We start from the raw sequence: 17,243 nt of genomic DNA on the forward strand, positions 1-17,243 counted from the left end.
GAAATAAACCCATATCAGATTTTAGAGAAAAAACCTAAAGTAGAAACTAGAAAATGTTGAATGAAACAAACCGAAATACAGTCCTCTTTTCTACTTTAAGGGTTTTTCATGACATCACATTTCATTCATTTTTGTATAGTCAGTCTTGTGAGACGCATCCCACAAGCCTAGGGGAGGGAGAAATGTCAAACAAAGTGAGGCAGATACCTCATTTTCAGGTCTTGAGGGTGAGCCTGATAAAAACACCGAGAGCCTGCCTAAGGTTTCTGTCAATGAGAGAAACTGCAAAAGACCAGCCTTCCTGGTCCAAAAATCTGGGCCTTAAATGTTAGAGAAAGGAATAGGCTTTAGAGTCAAAGACTTTGGTTTACATCCTGACCCCAACCTTTTACCGTTAGGACCTGAGCAAGCTACCTGGACTCAATGAGTCCCTATGCTTACTGTGAAATACGCATATCATCCTATTACTCACCCCATGAAAGTCTTCTGAGGGATAACATATGCAATAGCACATAGTTCCAGCACTCAAGTCATCTATAACTGAGATAATAAAATCAAAGCTTCTATCTTGAGTAATGTTCTAGATGTTACCTTTTATCCAAAAGGAAACAGAAATAAAACATGATTTCAGATATTATAGATTTCTTTCTAAAATCAGCTTAAATTAGGTTTCACAAAAGAAAACAGAAGCCCCAAAATGTTAGGTGACACATTTTTTTGAGTTAAAGTGTCCTGAAATCTTCTAATTCAAATGTGCAGAAGCTAACTTAGCCTTCTTGCCAGTCCTATAAACTACTTTTCTGCCAAATATTTGAAATAATGCTACAAACTACTCACAGTTAAATATTTCCAATTATATATCTTTATTAACAAAAGATAAATAAAATACAAAATAGACACTAATATCAGATTTTATGTTGAACCAGCCCCTGTTAAGGTAGGAATATGAAAACAAAAATTTTTGACATTCTTAAAGTAGGTAAGAATTAGGTCTGTTTGCATCACTGTTTCATACTGGTCTGAATTTAGATGCAATGTATATCCACAGTACTTGACAATTTGATTTAGTTACTTTCCCATCAGCAGTATTTCTGAGATGTTAACTTAACGCAATATTCTAGTGGGTTTTGGTAGTTCAGAAAAGCCAGTGAACTGTTAAAAGTCAATGTACTTGTGTCAGGGGTTTTAAACAGGCTGTTTTCACCCATCCCACTCTGTCAGCACTATCTTCCCAATGTTATTAGAAGCAGCTTAAAAATCATGTCATTCTCAAATACTAATAGCCCTACAGGCTATACTTGTAATATTCTGAAGAAACATTCAACTTCAGGTTTAACTTTTTGCAAATTTTACCGAGACACACCTGCTGGCTATAAAGATTAGGCACGCATGTAAGAATTAAAGATTTTAAAATTAAAAAAAAAAAAAAAGATTAGGTACAACAGATACCCTACAATCTTTTAAAAATCTAATATTCATGACTGTTATATAAAGGCAATCACAATTAAAATAGCAATTAGTATCACAAACCATATTCTCTGTGACAAAGGAGAGGATTTCAGTGTCTGAATACTCCTGTCCAGACTGGTAAAAGACCTAGGACTTATCAGTCAACACTAACTCAGGGTGAAAAACTTTTTTCCCCATTCAAAGGCTAACACATTTAGTTCTGAGTATAAAATACAAGGAAATGTTTTGAAAATCAAAATTTTATAACCAAGGGGGAAATAGAATTGTTACTACACAGACTGACATCAGGGATAGTTATTCACACGTTCTACAGATTTCCTTCCAGTAACCCAAAGCTCAAGATAGGTTATCAGTTTCAGATCAGAAAAATCTGAGAAGGCAAAAAGAAATGATTATTAAATAACTAGTTATAGTTACTATTAATTAAAAAAAATGAAGCCCTTGTTTCAAGAAAGAGTAATTAATTGCCTTCACAATGAGTCCTAACACTAGATAAAGGGCCATAAAAATTGAGGAAATAAAGTTTGAAACTTAATAAATAAATGTTGAGAAGATATTCATGATAGGTGGAGAACTAAGATCTTTTCCCAATCACTAATATAAAATCGGAAATAAAATCTTAATCTGCACTTAATGAACCACTTTATTTCTTCTTCTTTGTTCTTCACCGTGTAAAGAAATGAATTTATTATGAGACTTCTGGATACTTCATTAAAGTCGGGCAGTCTCCTTGCTTCCTGACTTTAATGAGAATAGATACGGATTTTTCCATCGATAATCAACAGCAAGAATCTAAAAGAATGTATAAGCAGAGTCTATCTTGGGTCAGCGTCAGTGACGAGTTACTACTGTCCGAGGAAGGAGGCCATGGGGTCATCTGGCCTCTGACGTTTCATTCTGTAGGCCTCCATTTCCTCTTCAGTGGGTTCCCGAGTTTCATATATGCTGTTATAAGGTCGCTTCCTCTCATCAATCTGCATGATCTCCTTGACGTGAAGAAGACGGGCCTCCTCTGCATTCAGTGCCTATAGTGAGAAGAAATACATGAGTACCATGGCTCTGAGTCAGATCCCTTTGGTTCAGAAGTGGCAGAGTACCAAAAGACCCCACTGACTATGAATTGTTACATCAAAATCCTAGATTGCCTCTGCTTGGGAGTCAGCTCTATCGCTGTCAAGCTACAACTAATTATTATTTGGCTCAAAAATTTTCATAGAGCACAAAACATCCTATGACATTTTCAATGTTAAAGAAATTTTATTTAACAACAAAAACTGAATGAGATTCATTTTACTGACAGAAGCCGGCAACTGATGCTTTTGGTGAAGAATACAATTCTGACTTTTCCCAAGACTTGCTGAAGCTTACAATTATAGAGTTAAGATGGCAATTCTCTCTGAGGAACATGTCAATAACTCGCAGGCAATATGGAGACACACAAAATCTCCATTTGTATTCTGGACCTGACAGATGACCCAAGCAAATCACCCAGTCTTCGAGTTTGTTTGCTCATTTTTAAAATGAGCTTGGGAATAAGATAAGATAATTTTCTAAGATTCCTACAAATAAAGACGACTGTGGTCACTTTTACTATTTATTTAGCCTTCACAAAGTACCTTTTTCAATTTTTCATGTTTCTTTTCTTCATCATCACTCTCTGAACTGCTCTTTCGATGCTTCCTCTTCTTTTTCTTCTTTTTCTTTTTCTCCTCTTTTAGTTTTTCCTGATGCATCTGATACAGAGCATTTACATATAGTGTTATTAATGTAAAACCAAAGTTCTAAAGTCTTCCCTTTAAGACTTAAAAATTCAGGACAACTGAATTGGACATACCTCCATGAGGGTTTGAGGTTTTTTCACAGATTCTTCTCCAGTTGAATCATTTATAATACATTCCTCTGAATTCTGTGGAAAAATATATGTAATCTAACTTGAGTATCATAGCTACCAATCATCTAAGAAAAAGTTAAAATTTGAAACATAAAAATATATGTTTCATACAGATGTTTGACCTAAGAGCTTTGGCTGTTTTTACTAACTAGAGGACAATTACTTACAGCAATCTCCTTCCCAGCTTCTCCAGTACAATAGGAATACTTGAAAAAAGAGTGACAGCATTTGTATCCCCATCGGCCTTCTTTCCAGTAAGATCCCCAGATATGCTGCAGAGAGAGAGAGAGAGGTTTCTTAAAAAGGAGCCTGAAACTAAGGTTTCTCATATACTGTTTTCCTTTGTAAAAAAATCCTATCTTTAATTAATCGTATTATTTTCAAAAAACTGAAGTATAGTTGATTTACCATGTTGTGTTAGTTTCAGGTGTACAGCACAGAATATATACATATATTTTTTCTCTTTCAGATTCTTTTCTCTCATGCTACTGCTGCTGCTAAGTCACTTCAGTCGTGTCTGACTCTGTGTGACCCCATAGACGGCAGTCCACCAGGCTCCCCCGTCCCTGGGATTCTCCAGGCAAGAACACTGGATTGGTTTGCCATTTCCTTCTCCATAGGTTATTAAAAAATATTAAGTATAGTTCCCTGTGCTATACAGTAGGTCCTTGTGGGGTTAGTCTCACATGCTGGTGATAAACAGTGACAATTAAAGGGACTCCAGGGTTAGCTAACAGGGTGAGTGTGTGGTTACAATGATCTTACATTCTATTCTCATTCTCCCCGCCAAATTAAAAAAATTAGACTACCTGGCTTCTCTTGAAAAATTCAGAAGGATTGGGAAATTCTAGGCACATTCACACTTGTCAGTAACTGCCTGTTGCTGACCAGTGGATGCTCCTTTTAGACAGGGCTCGTGTTCTCTAGTTTGTAAAATCTGCCTGGCTCATTTCACTCATACATGATTACTGGCCTGGCTCTTATTAGGTAGCTAGGTTTTTGACTCTTACTTAAAAAGACAAGTGTAGTTTGGGTACTATAAAAGTACAGCAAATTAAATAAGCTTTATTATGTATGTGATATAATATGCAATATGACATATACTTTGTCATCTGTGAAGTGTTGCTGTCAAAATATTTAACTTATATCAAGCCTTTGTATCTGAATTCCTGTTTATAGAAAATACAGGGAATAAAGCAACAGTATTACACTAAAAATTAATTAAGACACAGATGAATGACAAAGAAGATGTGGTATACAACAGAATACTACTCAGCCATAAAAAAGAATAAAATTTTACCATTTGCAGCAACATGGATGGACTTGAAGGGGCATTATGCTTAGCGAAATAAGTCAAAGACTTATATGATACCACTTACATGTGGAATCTAAACAAATACAACAAACTAGTGAATACAGAAAAAAAGCAGCAGACTCACAGATCAACCTAGTGGTTAACAACGGAGAGGAGGGGAGAGGCAGCATAGGGATGGGAGGGTGGAAGGTACACATTACTGGGTTAAGACAGGCTACCAGGATGCACTGTACAATGCAGGGAATACAGCCAGTATTTTGTAAAAACTGTAAATGGAATATAACCTTTAAAAATTGTTACAAATAAGAAAGTTAAAATACAAAAAACCAAAACACAACAATGACTTACTAATGAAAACTATAATCCAGATCAAAATGCTAACAAGGACACAATATAATTCTAGTTCAACACATACTGTGTGATTGTTGATCTTCACATCTTCCTCGTACTTGGAGCAAGCGACAGCCCGCTCCTGTCCTTTGATGACTGTCCCATGTCTTGAGTACTCCACATAGTCTTCAGTCTGAGCTAAAAGCAATTCAGCTGGAGGAGCATCCAAGTGTTCTTGACCGCCGTACTAAAAGGACATTGATCATTATTAAATATGTTTTACAAAGATTTGCATTCAAATCTCTACTGAGGGGTTTATTTCCAATCACAAAGATTAGAGGACTATTCTTCATGGGCTTTGTTATATAAAACACAGTGAAAAAAAAAAGCCACCAAACTTTCATAGGCAAATAAGAGATGTCTCAATTGCTATTCATCAGTTGAGTGTGGTGAATTATAAAAGGCTCATATGAAATTCCCCTTATCCTGTGTGCATGCCCCCATTTGCCACATGATTTTGGTGCTTCATCCCTTGGATCTGGGCCTGGCCATGCTACTTGTTCTGGCCCCTGGAATATTGGCAAACATGATGTAAGCAAAGACCTGAAAAACACTTGCGCACGAGGGCACACTTTGTTGCTAATCTCTGGTATCCTGAGAATGTCACGTAAAAAAGCTGGGCTAGCCTATCAGAGGATGAGAACCCACGTGGGGTAGAGGTGAGGCCTCCTTGGGACAGAGGAGACCTGCTACCTGCTAGAAACCAAAGGGAGGCCATTCTAGATCATCTGGTTTCAGATAGGCAGGCTCAGAACAGGAGACATAGCTGATGTACAAAACAGTGAGAAAGAATAAATGCCTATTCAAACTATTAGGTTTTGAGGTGGCTTGTTTTGCTGTAAAAGCTCACTGATATAGTTATACTGATACTGTATACCAATTGCACCTAATCCCGATGGATTAAAACGGATTGTGTGTCGTTTGGTCATAATTACCTTTTCCAGGATGCTTTCTTTCTGCTGTTCTTTGAAGTCTTCTTTCTTGACTTTGAAGGACTTATACAGTAACTCTAGTTTTGTAGGATCTGCTTGTAGATGCACTTCAGACCCTTTGTCATAGGCTTCCCAAGCAAACACTAGGGTAATTAAAACCATCGTAATGAGTTGTCAGCTACACTGTTTTCGGGCTTCTTGAAAACAAGCTTTAAAAAAATGCCCCCAAATTTCTTATGAGCTGACATCAAATACCTTGACATAGAAGAAACACTTACATTGTGTCTGGGCCATTGATATGGTATCACCTGTGTATCTAACGAAGTTATCCCCCGCGTAGCTGACTCTGTTTTAAAAAAAAAAAAAACTGTTTCAGAGATTAAGGAAATTTTTTTCTGACCCAACCATAGATGATACTCATTTTAATTCAGATTGCATTTTATTAATAAAAACTCCTTCCCCTACCCTGAAATCTTTACAGTGAACTTGCTACTTACTCATCTGGATTCTTTCCAGCATTCGCATAGGGATTCTCTCTCATTGCTCTAGTTTTGGGATCATAGTAAGCAGAATTTGGATCTAAATTCCGCAAATACTAGAAAGAAAAAAATGTTTTAAGACGGTGTTAATGTTTACTTTCATCAAAGATTTTAGGAGACTAGTAGGAGGTGAGTGAGCGAGTGTGTGTGTGTGCGGGCACATGTCTGGGGTGATATACTTTGGAATGACTGAGTATATTACCCATATACTATCCAGATACCATGTGAGCAGACAAAATTTAGGTTGGGAAGACAAATGTTTTCTGAATATGTATGTTAAGTTGGCAAGGCTTACTTTTGCAATATCTTCTCGAATCCTGAGATTCCGGACAGTAATTCGTCTCTTAGAGTCAAAATTCTGTCCAGGCATGTCAATATCATCTGCATATTTATCTTCATCCTCATCTTCACTGTTATGATCTTTTTCCTGAAAGAGGAAAAGAGAAGGGGAAAAAATTTTAAGAAAAAAAGAGCAGCATCTAGTTCTTATTTTCCCTTTAACCCAACCCTTACTCCTTGTGTCCTGCATGAGTTATTACTAACATTAGACATCAGAAATTTAAACCTTAATGTATACCCTGATAGGACCTGTATGTATTACCGTCTGAGAATTTGGTTCCTCTTCTCCCCACTGATGTTTTGGAGAATTCTATGCCACAAAAGAAGAAAATGAATTTGTGATTTTATTATACTGAATCAAATGATTATTTAACACTTTTAAAAACATAATTAAAATAATAAATTTAAACAACAAATTCTAATATTTCTCACCTGTAGTGAGCACATAAGTTTTAAATATAAGTATGTCACTGAGAATAATTTTATCAGACTGTCTGCAAATCCAAAATTTTCATTGATGATAGGATTATAATCACAAATATGTAATAGAAAGATTAAGTTGATCAATATACCTAATAAATATTCATTTCATACATGTTTATCTTCAGACACAACATTTTCATTAAATTTCACTGTTTTTCTATGAAGGCCAAAAAGGAAAGTTACCAGGATCCATGTAATAAGTATCTTTAGAGCCAAAACAGCCTTTGTAAAATTTCGGCAATGAAGAAATCTACTCAGGTGACAACATACTATGATTTGAAGAGGTGTGAACTCCATGCCTCAAAGACACCCTTTCTTAATTAGCAGTTGGTCAGTATATTCTCTAACTCCACAAAATGCCTGGAACAAAGTGCTCAGTATTTCATTATGGCCCTTTAAAAGGCTTCACATCTTACAGCTCAGCAGGCAGATATGGAAATATGTATGTATAAAAATATATATATACAGTACATTGGTGGAAGCAAAAATTTTAGTATAGCCTTTTAAAATGCTTGCTAAGTGATAAGTCATCAGATTTTATATATACATATCCAGTGCATCAACAATTTCACTTTTAGGAATTTATTATAAAGAAATTAGCATGTCTATTATATAAAAATGTATATATTATGTAAGACTCTAATGTGTACTACTGTACAGATAACTGGGAAAAAAACAAATCAACAAGAGATGAATGGTTTTATAAATTACTGCACTCAATAAACACTGAACAACCATTAAAGTGATTTGTCCAGGTGCAGAAAAATATTCATATGTATACTTTGGGCTCCCTAGTGGCTGAGATGGTAGAGAATCTGCCTGTAATGCAGGAGACCCAGGTTCCATCACTGGGTTGGGAAGATCCCCTGGAGAAGGGAATGGCTACCCACTCCAGTGTTCCTGTTTGGAGAATTCCATGGACAGAGGAGCCTGGTGGGTTTCAGTACTTTAGGTCGCAAAGAGTCAGCCACAACTGAGTGACTAACATTTTCACTTTTCTTTTACTTTTCATACTTTACTACCTTTTTTTGTTTGGGAAAAAAAGAGAGGCAAAGATGGGAATTAGATTATATGTTTGTATTTGTTTGTATTTACACAAGAAACTGTGAAAGGATCTGTAAGAAAAATAAAAAAGATTATGCGGGGTGAGGTTTAGAGATAGGATGGACTGAGGCAGGAGTGGGAGACTTTTCACTGCACATATGTCTTAAATTATTTTGTTTATTGAACCATGTGAATTTACATAAAAATAAATGTTATAGGTCTACATTTAATGATACAGAAAACAAGTCCTCATTGTACTGTATATTATTTAATTGAAAAAGTAGATGATAAACGAGAATGTAAAGATGAATCCATTTAAAAAACATGTTGTATTACAATCATACACATACATGGATATATGTGAGGGAGTGGACTGAGACACTAAAAGACCTACTTTAAAATGTTAATGGTTAACATAAAGAATATTTTTCTTCTTTATAATTTTCTATGTATTTTTTCTGAGTATGTGTTACTTTCAAAATTGGAAATTTTTTTTAAGAGTTTTTTTGAGTTCTTGCAAGTTGCTAGTTCAACAAAGGATATTTATATTGCTAAATCTATACAGTAGACACAGTCCTACTGTATGTAGTTAATCTTCACATCCAAATGGGCAAAACTCAGCAGTCCCTTACAAACATTTAAGTATGCTTACTAGGAAAAGAAATTATTATATGTTTACAAGAAACAACAGAGAACATGTTAGAAAAACAATAAAAAAGCCCTCTTCTTTCTTCCAGAGCTGGTAATGCTTAACAATCACAACACTAGCTACTAATTACCAAGTGTTTAGTGTGTGATTGTATGCTAAGCCTCGTGTGTGTGTGTGTGTGTGTGTGTGTGTGTGTGTGTGTTGGGGTGGGGGGTGGGTAGGCGTTGTTCTCTCTGCTTTAGAGATGATAAACTGAGGCTCAGAGAAGCAAATTAATTTTTCCAGGACCATCTTGCTAGCTAGGGGCACAGCTGGATTTTAACATCATCTCTCTGTTAACTTGTGCTTTGAACCTGCCTCTGTGACTGCTCACTTGGTGATTAACTTACCTAGTTCTCTTTGCTTTGTAATTATACTTGCTAAGGGTCCCTTTCTAGAGAAGAAAATGGCAACCCACTCCAGTACTCTTGCCTGGAAAATGCCATGGACGGAGGAGCCTGGTAGGCTACAGTTCATGGGGTTGCAAAGAGTTGGACATGACTGACTTCACTTATTAAGGGTCCCTTTTAGAAATTTAAACTTGATAACTCGAAAATGTTTTTTACTTACACCATAAATTTGTTAAACTTTCACAACTCTAATAAGCATAACTTAACTATTAAACTGACTGACTCGGGAAAAAAATATAGGAAAAAATCTGTCTGCAATATATCTTTTTTTTTTAGTTTGAGAATTCTTTTTGCCTTACATGTTCAAAGTGTAGGAAATGCTAAAATAAATAAAAAGAAAAATCCACTAATTCTATACTAAATGAGAACTAGTGTTTTAATCTCTATATTAAATGAGAACTAGTGTTCTAGTCGTCTTCCCTATAAGGTAATATGATATTTTCCATGTGTCATTAAAATATGTTATCCAGTGTTGTTACTAAGCTTTGATGAAAGCCATTTTAAGAGCTATGCAACATTCTCTCATGCAGAGGAAGGATAGCTCACTTCACTAATTCCTTATTAAACGTTTCAATTTCTTAGTGTTGTAAAAAGTGCTGAAGTGAACATTTTTGTGCAAAATGATTTTTCTGAATACTAGAAAATTTTTAGGATGGATAGATCTACTAATTTAATTCCAGAAAAGGTATATAAATGTTTTATGGCAATATTCTCTCCAAAATGACTGCATCAATTTATAGTCCCTTGAACCTTTAATGTGTCAGTTATACTCTTTCCTCTTGATAGCACTTCCCTCTCTCAAATTTCTTCTAACTGGAGAGAGATAAAATGAATTTTTGTGTCAATCTTCATTTTTTGTTTACTAAGAGTTTGAAATTTTTTAACGATCAATTTATTACTTACAGCCTGTTCCACTAATTTTCCTGAGGCTAATTCTTCTTGGAGTTTTTGGGCTTTCAGTGTTCGTTTTGCCTAAGGAAAAAGAAACATTTGAAATTTACTTTCAATATTCAAATGAACATTTACTTTTTAAAATATATTTATTTTCATTTATTTATTTGGCTGTATTGGGTCTTAATTGTGGCATGCAAACCCTTAATTGTAGCATGTGGGATCTAGTTCCCTGACAAGGTAATGAACCCCAGCACCCACCCAGCATTGGGAGTATGGAGTTCTGGCCATGGACCACCAGGAAGTCCCATTAAATGAAGATTTAATTTTTTTATCAATAAAATGCATAAGTTTACTGTTTTCAGAAAAGGTCACTGGACAAGGTTGTCTTGTAGCTCTAGACCTCTGGCTCCTGAAGAACACGAGTTCAGGGAAATTCCCTGGTAGTCAAATGGTCAGGACTCTGCTTTCACTGCCAAGGACACAGGTTTGATCCCTGGTTGGGGAACTAAGATTCTACAAGCTACATGGGGCAGCCAAAAAACAAACAAAAAATGCCCCAAACTACTCAATGCTGTAGTGGCCTAAAAAAGGATGTATTACGTATATATGCAACTGTTTCACTTTGTTATATAGCAGAAACTAATACAACACTATAAAGCAACAATATAAAAAAAAATTAATTTAAAAAACCAGATGAATGAATAAAGATGATGTGGTACACAATGGACTACTACTTAGCTATAAAAAGGAATGAGATTTTGTCATTTGCAGCAACATGGACGGACTTGGAGGGCATTATACTAAGTGAAATTGGTCAGAGAAAGACAAGTACTGTGTGGAATCTAAAAAATACAACAAACTACTGAATAAAACAAGAAAGAAACAGATTCACAGATAACAGAGAACAAACTAGTGGTTACCAATTGGTAGCAGAAAAGGGGAGGGGCACTAAGCAGGTAGGAGATTAATAAAAGGGGGTTTATTATGGGATTATATGAAATCATGTGTGTGAAACTTTTGAAAATTGTAAAGCACTGTAGAATTTAAAGGATCTTTCATTTAATAAAAAATAAAAAAAAAAAAACCTCTCAACCCATATACATTAAATTCCTGAAAAAAAAAAAAAAAAAAAAAAACCCCAATGAAAATGAGTCAGATCCAATTGGCCATATTTAAGTAAGAGTTATAAAGTCCTGTTTGAGTCAGGCATTAATATAAACTAAGCTAGACAGCACCAGGGACAAACTGCAGAGAGCAAGCCTTGCTGACAAGGTGCCACTTGACTCCAGATGACTGACTCTTTCCGGGTGGCCCAGGATTACCACATATTTCATTGTTTGAGAAAAGATAAAATTCAGATTTTATTAAAATGTGAAATCCCACGGTCTTACATGTTAACTCTACTTTAAAAAAAAAAAAAGGAACACAAAACCGAAAAACAGCAGTGACTATGGTTTTTAAAAAAATGGGAGTGAGTAGGTGAAATCGTAACAGAAAAAACTGAGGTTAAATTAAAATAAAATTCAGTTTCCTGAAAGGAGTTATCCTATTCTTCTTTCCCCACCCTCAAATGCTATCTGAGACACCTATAAAACAGGCCCATAGGCAAGATACAGTCTGGGAGCCAAGAGTTTATATAACCTCAGGAAGCCAAATGTTTTGAACACTAATCTGTTCTCATGCTTCCAGTATTTCCTACAAACTAAATCAAGGAGTAATGGACAATATGAGAATAAAGTAGAAAGAAAGTGCTGCCAAATAGGGTTAGTATATACTGTTCATTTCACTATTCAATTAGGCTTACTACTACTACAATAAAAATGCAATCATTTTTATACTGCATAAAGACAAAAAACAGAGTTGCTACACTGGAGATATACCAGAATATACATTCTTTAAGGACAGCAGGAAAGCAGTGAGCTGTGCTTACCAGGTCAACTTTGGCATACTCTTCTACAATTTTCATGTGTTCTTCTGGATTGTAGCCATTCCATCGATCCCTCTTCCCATCGTAGTCAAACATCAGCTGAGGCTGGACATGTTCATCTGGAGCTATATTAGTCCCCGTAAATTTTGCTCCAACTCGCCTAGGTCTCTGGAAAACAGAGTAGGATTAAATTTTTCCCCTAAGTATCTGAAGCCATGAGGAAAATTTCATATAACCTTTACAGAGCAGTGTGAACACACCAAGGGACTTAATGGTTTATTCAATTATCAGTTAGTCCTCCTGCAAAAAATTTTGACAGTGCTGAACTAATTTCACCCAAGTTAATGTTTTCATTTAACTTGTACCTAAATATAGGTAATTTAATAAACAGAATTAAGTTCTCTGACACAAATAAAGAAAGAGACTCTCTGACAGCAGTTTCCAAAATTCCCAAAGGTGCGCTTACCTCAAAACAGTCTTTCTTTTTGTGTGTCATGGCGCCACAGTTTTCACACGCTCCTTTTCGGTATTTAGTGGTTATGGAATTCTATAAGCGGATATAAAGAAAAACAAAGAACACTTTTATTTATTTAAATAAGTTAAAAATAACTTTGGCTCTCATTACTGTACTGTCTAGTGAAAAGACTTATTTGTTAAGAGGAAAACCAATTATAAATGAGAAAGCTTAAAGACTTTAGCAATATCAAATTTATAAAATATAGAAACTAAAGTAGTATGTATTGTTAATTTTAATACCAGATACAAGGTCATGTAGTATCACATTAGAGGTTCTTATATTAAGTTCTTAAAAAATCTCCACTTCTACACACATATAGACAGGTTGCATACCTACCTCTTTTACACCCCTCTTGTACCATTCTCCTGATGAGCTGTACTGCTTTTGTTTCTCTGGCTGTGGTCTCTGGTGCTTTAAAGTAGGCCTTTTTGATGGGTCAATATACCATGGCACTGAAGAAATATACTGAGGAATATGAGGATTGATGTCTCTGTAAAAAAAAACATTTTTTTTAAAAGTTGTAGAATGTAAGGATAGAGATATTGCAGTGGGAGGGGGAGACAGAATATACTTGTTATCACTATAATAAAAAAAAGTTAAAAATAAAATATATTAGAGTGAAAAAATTTTAGAGAAACTAAAAATAGTCATGTAACTAAAGATGTAGAAGAGATGAAGGAAGATAGGGATATATGTTAGTGAGATTAATCTTTCATCAGAACATGAAGTTAATTAATAATGTTGAGTTGATTATAATAATAGTATAGGTATGTTGTTTAGAGATTCAGAGGTATCAACCAGAAAACTCAAAATAGATTGACAAATTCAGTCCTCGCTTGGTATCTGAGAAGGACTGGTTCCAGGACCTGCCTCAGATACCAAAACCTGTGGAGACTCAAGTTGCACAGCTGGGCCTCTGTACCTATGGTTTGGAGTCTGAAGATTCAACCAGTGGCAGATCGTGTGGCACTGCATGTACTTACTGAGAAAAATAAGAGCATAAGTGGACCAACACAGTTCAAATCTGTGTTGTTCAAGGTCAGCTGTAGTCACTTGTGTACAGTAGGACAGGGAGTGGGAAGAACTAAAAAGGACTATCATTACAAGTCCTTTGTTATTATTTATTAAACATTATACACGTGAGTTTGATACAATAAATGAAAACAAAAATGATGGAAACGGTAAAGATGGTTTCCTGTCAAAGTAAAGGATGAGAAATAGGTAAACTAAGTAGACATGAATTTGAATTCTGAATGAACAGATCTTGCAAAAAAAATTAAGTACTTACTTTCCTTCTTCATCAACTTCTGCAGGGGCATTACCCAATTTTCGCTGTTCTTCTAGCTCCTTCTTCTTTCTCCAGTCCTCTCTAGTCATCTTCTTTGGTTCCTCCAAACTCATTTCTTTGGATCCCGACAAGGGGGCTGCATTAGCTGCATCCACAGCTGCAGCTGACATGGTTATCTAACCTCCTGCATGAAAAGGAAGAGATAACTATTAGAATAAACTAGGCCTGAGAAACTATCAAAAGTACACCCTAATAACACATACTGTGGGTTATATAGAATGTTTCATATGTTCTTTTTCTTTCATAGCATCTGTAAGGGAAAGGTCTCTTTCTCCTCCACTAACATCTTTATATGCTGCTGCAGTTGTGTTTTCAACTCTAATTGGTTAAGTGGAGAGAGACATGCACATGCATTTAAAATTTCATGAGACTCATTCTTTCATGTATATATTCCTGATTTCCTCTCTACATATGTGTCTCAAACTTTTATACCACACTAATCCTTCTTGAGTACACAGGGTATTATCTCTGTTCCTCTTAAAAGCTGGACGCTTTAAGATCACCTATATTCATTATCTCTATTTCCACATTATCTGCTGCCCTTCTCAATCATTTCCCTCCCTGCTCCAAAGATACCTCTAAGTTAGCAATGTGCTAAGTCCTCTGGACATTTTTCAGTTCTGTTCCTCCCCCTTTTGATATATTCTCATCCTTTGGCTGATGTGACACCATATTTCCCTGGGTTTTTTTGTACCCCTTTCACTGCTCCTCCTGTATCCTTCATAAGTTCCTCCATTTCTGCCCAGTTACTGAATTTTGGATTCCACAAGGCTCAATTCTTCATCACTCTAAACTCCACCAGAAGACAAGTTCATCTATTTCCAAGGTTTCAATAGCCACGATATACAACTGTTGGCTCTCCAATTTATTTCTCTACTTCAGACCTTTTTTCTGAGCTTCAGATAAATACAGTCCAATTGCTTACTTCAAAGTACCTCCACTTAGATGTCTCAAAGAAACCTGAACTCAATTAGTCTTAATTCAAATTCATAATCTTCTCTATGAAATCTAATCTTCCACTGTTCCCTCTCCTGATGAAAGATACCACCATCCATTCCTTTTCATAAGTGTTCCATCTAATTCCCATACCTATTTCATCACGAAGTACTGTTATTTTCACTTTTTGAATATCACTCGAATTCATCTCAGTTCAGTTCAGTTGCTCAGTCATGTCCAACTCTTTGCAACCCCATGAATCGCAGCACACCAGGCCTCCCTGTCCATCACCAACTCCCTGAGTTCACTCAGACTCACATCCATCAAGTCAGTGATGCCATCCAGCCATCTCATCCTCTGTCGTCCCCTTCTCCTCCTGCCCCCAGCATCAGAGTCTTTTCCAATAAGTCAACTCTTCGCATGAGGTGGCCAAAGTACTGGAGTTTCAGCTTCAGCATCATTCCCTTCAAAGAAATCCCAGGGCTGATCTCCTTCAGAATGGACTGGCTGGATCTCCTTGCAGTCCAAGGGACTCTCAAGAGTCTTCTCCAACACCACAGTTCAAAAGCATCAATTCTTTGGTGCTCAGCTTTCTTCACAGTCCAACTCTCACATTAATACATGACCACTGGAAAAACCATAGCCTTGACTAGACGGACCTTTGTTGGCAAAGTAATGTCTCTGCTTTTCAATATGCTATCTAGAATTCATCTCCTTCTATCAATAATCTGAGTGTATTACTCTTCCCTACTAGTCTCTTCTGATTCCTGCCAATCAGTTCTCCACACTGCAGTGTTATTTTTTCAAACACAGATTTGGTCATATCTTGTCCCACTACCCAAACTGAAAACCCTCAAATGAAACGCTGTCCAAGAGAAACCACCAGCCCTATATGTCATTTAAAATATTCCATACACATTAAAAAAGCAAAAGGAAACAGATAAAATTACTTTTGCAATATTTTGTCTAATTATCAACACATTTTCATTTCAACATAGGAAAAAATAAACCAGTTCTTTAAAATCTGATACGGATTTTACATGTATTCAGATTGGCCAACATTTCAAGTGCTTAAGAATTACAAGCACAGTTCAGGTCCAATAGCACCTTATGATTCTTACTTTAAAAACCACTGAAGACACAGTCCTGGTCTGACTCGGCACAAGTACCACTTCTGAGGCCTAGGACAGCTGCTTCCTTGTTTCTCGGTCCCCGTTCCCTTCTCAACCTTGCGTTCATCAATCCCGTGAGGATATTCCTAAGAATTAGGAGCCTCTGGCCCTGTTCCCCGAGTTTTCCACCTTCACCCTCCTCCTCATTCCAAGTTCTCACAAGATTTCCTTACCCGGTCCCAACGCTGCGGACCGTAGCACAGCTCGACAGGAATGAAGACGATCGCCAATGTTTACTTCCGGACTTCCTCCCTCTCCCGGCAGCCACTGTGGCACTTTCCGGGCGACCCACACATGCGCACTTGGGCCTCAGGGGGGCGGGGGGGCGGGGCCCAAGCGAAACTGGCCTCGCGAGATCTCGAGCTGTTCCTACAGCTCTACGGTAGGTCAGTAGAATGGGTTAGGTTTGAGCAGCTGTTTTTCTGCTCCGTAGTTTTCATCTCTTTTAGACTCGACGAATATTACGACGTAAAGCAAAACAAAACAAATTTCATACGGAGAACAGACAATAGCGTAAGCATCGCTGGAGCGCTACGAAGTGCGTGAAGTTAACAGTTAAAATCACTATTAATTAGTAGCCAGGTTGTGTAACACGCTGGGGACAAAGTAAACACAAAATTGTATTCCTCTCCTCGAATTTACATCATATAGAGTGAGAAAGACTGAATTATCTAAGTAATTTACAGTTTTAGAAAGCCGCTATGAAGGGTGTACTAGGTGCTTTGAAGACATGGGGCAATTCAGCAATTGTGACACCTCGCCCCTGATGTTGATACTGTATTTCACCATTAGGAAAAAAACGATTTACATTGTGGAAAAACAATGTCATAGATATCTCAACCTTTCTTTAAAGAATAATATGTAATAAAATACTGCAAAGTAGTAATTTTGGAGTACAGTTCCCCCCCCCCCCCTTTAAATCCTATCTGTTCTGGTAACCTTTTATTT

The 17,243-nt window shown here is 36.5% G+C and overlaps 1 protein-coding gene across 2 annotated transcripts; it reads right to left on the bottom strand.

Annotated features, from left to right (window-relative positions):
* Positions 1–839: 839 nt before the first annotated feature.
* SLU7 (SLU7 homolog, splicing factor) lies at positions 840–16,606 on the bottom strand. Of its 2 annotated transcripts, XM_069592538.1 has the most exons (16): positions 16,469–16,606; positions 14,128–14,311; positions 13,176–13,329; positions 12,789–12,869; positions 12,326–12,490; positions 10,405–10,473; positions 7,139–7,186; positions 6,833–6,964; positions 6,496–6,593; positions 6,277–6,344; positions 6,002–6,141; positions 5,092–5,253; positions 3,529–3,633; positions 3,305–3,376; positions 3,087–3,203; positions 840–2,495 (listed from the first exon to the last, which is right to left on the bottom strand). In XM_069592538.1, exons 2-16 carry the CDS (start codon positions 14,295–14,297, stop codon positions 2,316–2,318), a joined length of 1,761 nt encoding a protein of 586 aa, XP_069448639.1. In that variant the 5' UTR covers positions 14,298–14,311; positions 16,469–16,606; the 3' UTR covers positions 840–2,315. The 2 variants fall into 2 exon arrangements, with proteins under 2 accessions (XP_069448639.1, XP_069448640.1); XM_069592539.1 differs by lacking the exon at positions 7,139–7,186 and having other exon boundaries at positions 16,469–16,591.
* Positions 16,607–17,243: the final 637 nt, after the last annotated feature.

This window comes from Ovis canadensis, chromosome 5, assembly GCF_042477335.2.
Source record: "Ovis canadensis isolate MfBH-ARS-UI-01 breed Bighorn chromosome 5, ARS-UI_OviCan_v2, whole genome shotgun sequence".
NCBI classification, from domain to species: Eukaryota; Metazoa; Chordata; class Mammalia; order Artiodactyla; family Bovidae; genus Ovis; species Ovis canadensis.

Coding starts and splice junctions, on each gene's coding strand:
- SLU7 (XM_069592538.1), bottom strand. CDS start 14,297: ATGTCAGCTGCAGCTGTGGATGCAGCTAATGCAGCCCCCTTGTCGGGA. Junction 12,870..13,175: donor ACAAGAGGGGTGTAAAAGAG/GTAGGTATGCAA, acceptor ATCCGCTTATAG/AATTCCATAACCACTAAATA. Junction 7,187..10,404: donor GAAAATTAGTGGAACAGGCT/GTAAGTAATAAA, acceptor TTTGTGGCATAG/AATTCTCCAAAACATCAGTG.